Here is an 8395-nt window from a genome sequence, read left to right as displayed (position 1 = left end):
TATATATATATATATATATATATATTGAGAGAGAGAGAGAGAAGAATTTCATATGTATGTTCTTGTGTGTGTGAGTGTGGTGCATTTGCGTATGTCTGTGTGTGTGTGCCTTGTTATTCTCTATTGCTCTTCAATTGTCAATACCATTGACTCTCTTAAGTGAAATGTAATGTTTTTAAGTGAACAATCACACACTCAGTGCCGTGGGCTTCTTGCTTATCAGGCCTGTGTGTGCTATATTATAAATATTTCAATTCATCATAATTTACAATAATAGAAAGGAAAAAGAACATGGGCATGAAATCTGAATACCAACCACATTCCAATTTATAAGATCTCCTTTGTCAGTTGAATGAGGGAAAAGAGGACTTGAGTGACCAGTGTTTTTTTCCCAGGAGCCATGGAAGTCATAGGTCATGATGTTGATGAAATCCACATAACTGACAATAAAATAAAACAACTCTTATCACTGTGGTTCAAAATACACACGTAATATATTTATATCTATAGTTGTCTGTCTATCGATCTATTTATTTATCATTCTATCTATCTATCTATCTATCTATCTATCTATCTATCTGTGTGTGTGTGTGTGTGTGTGTGTGTGTGTGTGTGTGTGTGTGTGTGTGCGTGTGTGTGTGTGTGTGGTCAAACAGAATGGAAAACTATACATAACCTAAAAAGCAATAATAGCTTAATTATAAAAGAAGCTGGTGAGGAAAGTGCTGTAGTTATTATGAATAGAGAACAATACAAAAATGTTGCATTGATTCTGCTTCTTCAAGATACCATGACAGAATAGTAAGCAACTACCAGCAAATAAAAGCAACCTCATAAACCAACAAGGAAAAAGGCTTAACTAATAACGAAATTGATTATCTAACAATATTTTATAGGCCAAGTGAGTTTCTTCTACGGACTTCCCAAAATACTCAAAAATAAAACAATTAATGATGCCTGCAAAGAATATCACTCATTCTGCACAAACGTATCCTTTTTGAAGGATCTCAAAGGAAGACTGATTGCGATAGACTCAGCCTGTGGCTTGGGAACTAACTTGACATACAGTTAAAGCTTTTCTTAAAATTTGTACCAAGTTTCATAAAGGATGACCTCAATCTATTAAACCATCTCCTGAAAAAAAATCATTTCATTTGATGTAGTAAATCTGTATGCTACAATCCTACAGGAGTACAGACTAAAGGCAATAGCATTTTGGCTAAGAAAATACCTTGATGAAATTCCAGACCAAATTGGTCAATTCATCATAGAGAGATCAAAATTCATCCTTCAAAAACAACTTCAGTTTCAAGAAAACACTTACAAACAAATATTTGGAACTGTGATTGGAACAAAAGTTACCCCAACATACACAAACTTAATCATGGTATATCTAGAAGTCCAGGTGTATGAACAAGTCAAAACAAAGTACGGTTTTAACTTTTAAAATTATCCGATGAAAAATTGGAAACTGATTGCCTCATTTATACAGAGTATATTATCAAGACATTATAATTAAGACTATTATGGTATTTTTCACAATTTCTGAATATTTCTTCGTTAGCAGAGTCTTAGTATACAGATACAGACGTTCATAAAGTTTTCTTTATTTCGATCTTTTAAATCTGTCCATTTACTTCTGTTACCTTTAATATGAGCGGTCAGTTGTGTGAATACATCTTAACCGATTTAAGGAGCCTTCTATAACAAGTGTAATGAAGTAATGTTTCTTTAATACCTAAAAAGGTCATTCTATGTCTAAATGAAACCAGAACTGTAAACATATCATATTTCACTACTATTTCTGCTATCTTTGGCCATAGTCTTCTCTCACTGAGGATATACTTAAAGAACGTATATTTAATGTGTTAATTTTCAATTCGCTTCATCCACCTGTATGGGAAACACCTGAAATAAAGCTGTATAGGATTGTTTCCCTTTAGATTCGAATGTGTTCTGCAATTGATTTAATATAAATCAGCTAAATGCACAAAACTATTGTATTGAATGGTACTAAAATGCTTATCCAGCAGAAATACATGTCGGAAAGGAATATAAAGAAAATACTATGATAAATAAATTTTGAAACTGTATAATATCTCCATTCTTCATTATGATGTCTTGATCACACGTGCGCGCACACACACACACACACACACACACACACACACACACACACACACACACACACACACACACACACACGCTTATACACTCTTTTTCACACACACATATATATTAGTAAAAGTCATTCCTGACAAGTTTTGTGTAACTGAGCGCATCCTAAATGAAGCAAGAATAGGCAATCGTTAAAGTTTATGGTATTCAAAATTCGTAGATTTTCAAACTATTTGTAAAAGAGTTAATAATAAACTGTGATAGGTCCGTAATCTTCAACTCTAGTCTTCATCAGAATAATGTATATTTCCAAACAGGAAGAGTACCGTTTCGGTTAACAATGTTGTATCCTCTTCATCGTTTGGAGAATACAAGAGATTCCGAAAGGAGTAGAATCATTACGATCAGTGGTTCTCAAAGTGAGCGGTATTACCCCGCCCCTTGGGAGTGGTGGAAAGTTCCAAGGGGGCGTTGAAGAAAAGTGGGGCGTTAACGGAGTAGCCAAAAGGGGCGAGTCATGTAAAACAACAAAATAATGGGTTCATTAGGTTAAGTTTTATTTGTGAAATGCAATTGCTTTGAATTTGCTTCAGAGAGAGGTTTATGTTTGTGATGGTTAGTTAGGGTGGGGGCGCTAGGAATGTGGTCTGGATGTCAAGGGGGCAGCAACCTCACAAAGTTTGGGAACCACTGATTACAATCAATCCAAGGAAAATATCAATTAATACAAAATAACATTCATTCATTATCAGCAGCAGCAGAAGCAACAACAACAACAACAGCAGCAGAGACTGGAAGAGTAACTAAAACAGCAACCGCAAATACTTACGGACTAATCTTTGCTACTTCAAATCCAACTTCGATTTTCTCAATTGGTGCCGGTCCAGCAAAACTCAACAGCAATCTTGGCGTCTGTAGACTGAATTTCTTATGGAGCTCCTTTATGAAAACAATGTTTATATTATATATTCTATGATGGTGTTAAAAAGAAAACGAAATGTCTTCGGCTCTACACATCAATAATTTCCCTAACAATGGTATTTCAGTATTTCAGAACAATAACAAACCTAATCGTGTGCCTTATTTTAATTTTTCATTTAGCCAACATAGATCATCCCGAAGCTGGAATCAAGTTTTCCCTTCATTTAAATGCGAGTTGTAATTCTTTATTAAAAAGAACTTATTTCTACCTCAAAAAATGACCCAAATGGATCTGTAAGAAAGAAATATCACGACTGCGTAATAATCATAAGAATAATAAAGGAATACGAGGGTAGAATAAGTATCCAAACGCAGAGGAGTTAAATAACGGCTTCAAATTTTGCCATAAGGCCAGCAATTTCGCGGGAGGGGTCGATTAGATTGATACCAGTGTTGATCTGGTACTTATTTTACCGACCCCAAAAGATAAAAGGCAAAGTCGACCTAGGCGGAATTTGAACTCAGAATGTAAAGATAGACAAAATGCTGCCTGGCGTGCTAATGATTCTACCAGCTTGCCATCTTAGAAGAATTAATTATTTCTACTAAATGCCTGGATTTTTGTGGGGAGCGGTATAGTCGATCACATCGACCCCAGTGTTTCACTGGTAATTATATTGTCGACCCTCAAAGGATAAAAAGCAAAGTCGACATCGGCAGAATTTGAACTCAGAATGTAGCGACCGCTAAGCGTTTCATCCAGCGTGCTAATGATTCTGCCAGTTTGCCACCAGAGAGAAATTCAATAATGAAAGTAGAACGTGTTCAAGGTTAACAAACCGATCAATCTCTTTTCATTGCATTCTCTTATTTTAATGCGTTATTTTCTGTTATTTTCACTTTTGAACTTTTTAATTCTGTGGAGCCAAACCCCAATGTACCCCAGGTAGTCTCTCTATTTAGTCATAACATTTTCCATGTTTTGAATGTTTAAAGAATCGTTTATTATCATTTAATATGCTTCGTGTTTTGCCTTCTAAATTCCCTTGGTCAACATTGAAAATATTAGCTGATTCCACCCAAACATTCTTCGGTTTAATTAATGTAGAGAGAGGCTTTCTAAAACAGTTTTTTTTTTTCACAGGAATATGGAATAAACACTACAAATAAAAGCTGTTAACCTTGTAGTGACGCCTGAATAGCAGATGACATTTTCGGAGTTTCTAACCACGCGTGCGCAGGGACTAGTTCCGGTAGGAATACAGGAAGTGTCTCATGCGCATGCGTAGTCATCGACATCCAAGCTTCGCGCGGATTTTCATCCTCTTTCTCGCTGGCCGATGAAGGGCTTAGACGTCGTCGCAGCTCTCTCCAACATTCCAACTCTGGAGCTAGACAAATAACCACTCAACATCATTGACGGCGTCTCAGTAACCAAAGGGCGAAGTGCTGCCGAATTCTATTGTAATAAATACTGTTGTGTTGATAGTTCAGAATCTGCGTTCCGTTGTTTCTTCAAGAAATTTAATGTACGGAAGCGGAGTACACCTAATGGTGTATAACCACATCCCTACAACCTTTTCCATCAAATAATCACAGATGGGCACCAAACCGTTAATCCATTAATTGTCAATTAACAAAATTAATATTTTCGTTAGCAATTTAACTTTTTAAATTAACTTTGGAAACCATCATTGGACTAATTACCTTCTGTTACATTTAACTTCGATTCAATTGAAGTTTACGTATTTTATAGTTTTGGCACTTTTTAAATGTGTTTTTAGAGCAAAAACTGATCTCATGCTGTTTTTTTTTTTCTATGATAAAAATTAATGTTAATGGTTTATCGTCAACTTCCATTACATTTTGAAAGAATTAACTGATTAACAGTTATCGAAGTAAACTTTTTGGTTAACGGTGCCCACCTTTGCAAATAATAATAATTTAATTTATGTAATCTTTTGCTTTTTCTATGGCATTATATAGACAAGCAGGTAATTTTCGAACAAGAAGGTAACGTTTCATGGCTATACTGTGTTCAAATCGTTACTTCCTTATCAGTATAATAATAATTCAATCGTTTTAGTAAAACTAACGGGTACTGTTTGCTATTAAATAGCTTATATGGTTATCACCGATTCTGGTTCAATCCATTCTTCTCATTTATAGTATCTCACATTGAACCGAATTTAACTGCCCCCTTCCAAGTGAACTGCTGGCAATATTAAAATTGCAGGTGGGAAGCTGGCGGAATCGTTAGTACACCAGACAAAATGCTTAGAAGCATTTTATCCTTCTTTACACTCTGGGTTCAAATGCCGCCTGTGTCGACTTTGCCTTTCATCCTTTTGGAATCGATAAAATAAGTACCAATTGAGCACTGGGTTTAGTTTAATCGACTCAGCCCGTGCCCTGAAATTGCTGGCCTTGTGCCAAAATTTGAAACAAATATTAAGAGATGTAGACAGCAAAAGCAGCTATTATTTTTTCTATATTTGTCTTGACTAATTGACACATGACACTGAACTTCTCAGATGTGTTTGGACGGTCACAATAATCAACGGTGTTACAATGAGGATCAGAACAGCCTCTTCTCCAAAGATCATGTTATCAATCTTCACAGAAGGGAGGTGGGGGCCTAGGAAAATCCCCAGATCGACTTCATCTCAACCACCGTCAGGTGAAACATTATGTGAAATTTGTTTGATATCCAAACCTACTCCTGATATGACTGGTTCTTGAGTGTGGTCATCGTTTTTGTAATCAATGTTGGATGGAATTTCTAACAACAAAAGTGGTGGACGAAGGTATGGCACAGACTTATCTCTTGTACGGCTATCTCATGGTTGTCATATTTTCGTGGACTATTCAACTGTGATGTCACTTGTGACTGACACTAAAGTGAAATGAAAATATCAACAAATTATAACAAATAGTTTCGTTGAATGCAGTCGGTTATTGCGATGGTGTCCAGCCCCAGATTGTGGTTATGCAGTAAAGGCAGCACATTATGGTACTAAACCGTGTCTTTGTGGACATACATTCTGCATTAATTGTGGAGAGAATTGGTATGATCCTGTCAGGTGCAAATGGTTAAGGAAGGGGTTTAAAAAATGTGATGACGATAGCGAAACTTCAAATTGGATTACTGCTAATACGAAGGAATGTCCCAAGTGCCATGTCACTATAGAGAATTTTGGAGGCTGTAATCACATGGTATACAAAAACCAGAATTGTAAAGCAAATTTTTGCTGGGTCTGTTTAGGGTCCTGATAACCTCATGGCCCTTCCTGGTACAACTGCAACTGATTTGATGAAGAAGAAGAAGAAGCAAAAAAATAAAAAAATTAAAAAAATAACGCAAGAGAGGCTCAGGAGTCCTGGGCGGCGTTATAGCGTTATCTATTTTACTGCAATCGATATATGAATCATATGTTTAAAGTTTGAACTCAAGTTGTATGCATTGGTGAAGGTAAAATGGAAGAGATGCAATAGCACATGTCTTGAATTGAAGTTCAGTTCCTTAGAAAGGCCGTAGATGTACTTTGTCAATGTCGCTCGACACTTATGTACACTTATGTTTCTGCATTCTATTTAAAGAAGAATACGCAGTCCATTATATTTGAAGAAAATCAAAAGGATCTAGAAATTGCAATTGAACAACTCTCTGAGTATCAAGAACGAGAAACCACTTCAGACATGTTAGCAGATATTAAACAGAAAGTGCAAGATAAATATAGATTGTAGTTATTTGTTGAAGTACTTATTGTTAATACAAAGGTTTCTGTGTTTGAAAAAAAAAATTGTTAAACCATAAATTAGGCAATACCTGTGGCGCTCACGTTGAACAACACTGCAACCTAGCTGCTCACAGCAGATTCTTAACCCGCTCTAACTTTACCCGTTATCTCCAGAGGTAATGTACCTCTTGCGAACGGAGCTAACGAACTACGCGCTGACATACAGGTGGTTGCCGGGAGCAAACCCCATGAAACGAGAACCAAATAAACAACCATTGAATTGCATCCGCTTGTAAGCCTCTTCTTCTTCGAGTTCCAGAATCCTAAGACTACAAAAAATAATTGTAATGGGAGAAGGAGATACTCCACAGGTATCTGCAACCTTCTACCTGCTTAAAGTTTGCTAAAACGATTTTCAGCATTTGTTGGTTGTGATTTATATACGACAAAAGAAGTCTACATCAGTGCTGGGTACATTTAGCATTTGCTCTTATGTTGGATGTCTTTCCGATGCTAATAGTATTTTGGTGTTATGGGCTGTGATGAGCTATGTGGTGTTGGTGGAGAAGATTGCAGATGGGGCAAACGGATGTGAAGACTGCAAGGGCCGGCGGAAAAGCTACGGGGCCATGCGTGGACACAGAGCACGTGCGTGCAGTTCGATGAGAGACGGCGCATGTGAAAGGTCGTGTTTTTATCTGGTCAGTGATCACTGATCCCGCCACGGTCAACAGGTAAGATCTCTGTATTTCTTTCTCCCTTTTGCTTCTTTTCCTGTTGTCTTTTTCCTCCATCACGCTACAAGCTATGTTGGCCCATATCAAAAAAAAAAAAAAGACGAATGATGAGTGTAGTCCGTATTTCGAACGATATGGTCAAACGGTTTTGCGGTGACACGGATGTAATCGCTTGGTTAAAGAAGATGAAGCTGGTTGCGAAGTTACACGGGATAGACGACTTAGTGAGTTTTCTACCGCTGTACCTAGATGGTTCGGCGGTGGCGCTATGCTTAGAAATGGAAGAAAGGAACCAACTTAGCACGGAAAAAATAGAAATCCGCTTGATGGAGGCCTTTGCAGAAGGAATGGTCGAAGCGTACGCTCGCCTGGGGAAAGCAAAGTGGACTGGTCAACAGGTCGACGTATTTGCCAACGAACTCAGGAGATTGGCTAAACTGGCGGGATATGAAGGAGAATCGCTGGACCGAACGGTTAAGTTAGCGTTTGTAACTGGTTTTCCTGACCACATGTCGGTCGAGTTGCAAAAGCTGCCGAACGTCAACTCTATGGCGATGGCAGATATTATAACTCGAGCTCGCGTGCTAGTTTCGTGTTGCAGGACGACGCCGGTAGCAGCGACTGCAACAACGAAAAGTGGCCGAGCAAGGAGTAGCGGAGAGGGGTCAAACAAGGAATGTGTGCGACCATTCAATTGACAGTGTTTCCGGTGTCGGGGCCCGCACATGGTGCGAGACTGCAAGTCACCCAAGCCTGAGGTCATTTGCTACCGGTGTCGAGAAACAGGACATATAGCCTGCGAATGTCTGCGGGGAAACGGTCTAAGGGATACTACTGCGCCGGTAGTTATCCCTTTAGATCAATAGAGGCGCGTTTGTT

General features: G+C 38.0%; 1 protein-coding gene across 1 annotated transcript in view; it reads right to left on the bottom strand.

Annotated features, from left to right (window-relative positions):
• The window catches only part of LOC106870744 (chitinase-3-like protein 1), a 41455-nt gene that overhangs the window by 14995 nt on the left and 18065 nt on the right, over positions 1-8395 (bottom strand). The window contains exons 5-6 of the mRNA XM_052965943.1: positions 2948-3057; positions 317-440 (exon numbers count right to left, since the gene is read on the bottom strand). Of these exons, the coding sequence (XP_052821903.1) occupies positions 317-440; positions 2948-3057 (234 nt within the window). The remainder of the gene's footprint in view (positions 1-316; positions 441-2947; positions 3058-8395) is intronic.

This window comes from Octopus bimaculoides, chromosome 2 (assembly GCF_001194135.2).
Source record: "Octopus bimaculoides isolate UCB-OBI-ISO-001 chromosome 2, ASM119413v2, whole genome shotgun sequence".
NCBI lineage: Eukaryota > Metazoa > Mollusca > Cephalopoda > Octopoda > Octopodidae > Octopus > Octopus bimaculoides.
This window is presented reverse-complemented; position numbering and strand designations above follow the sequence as displayed.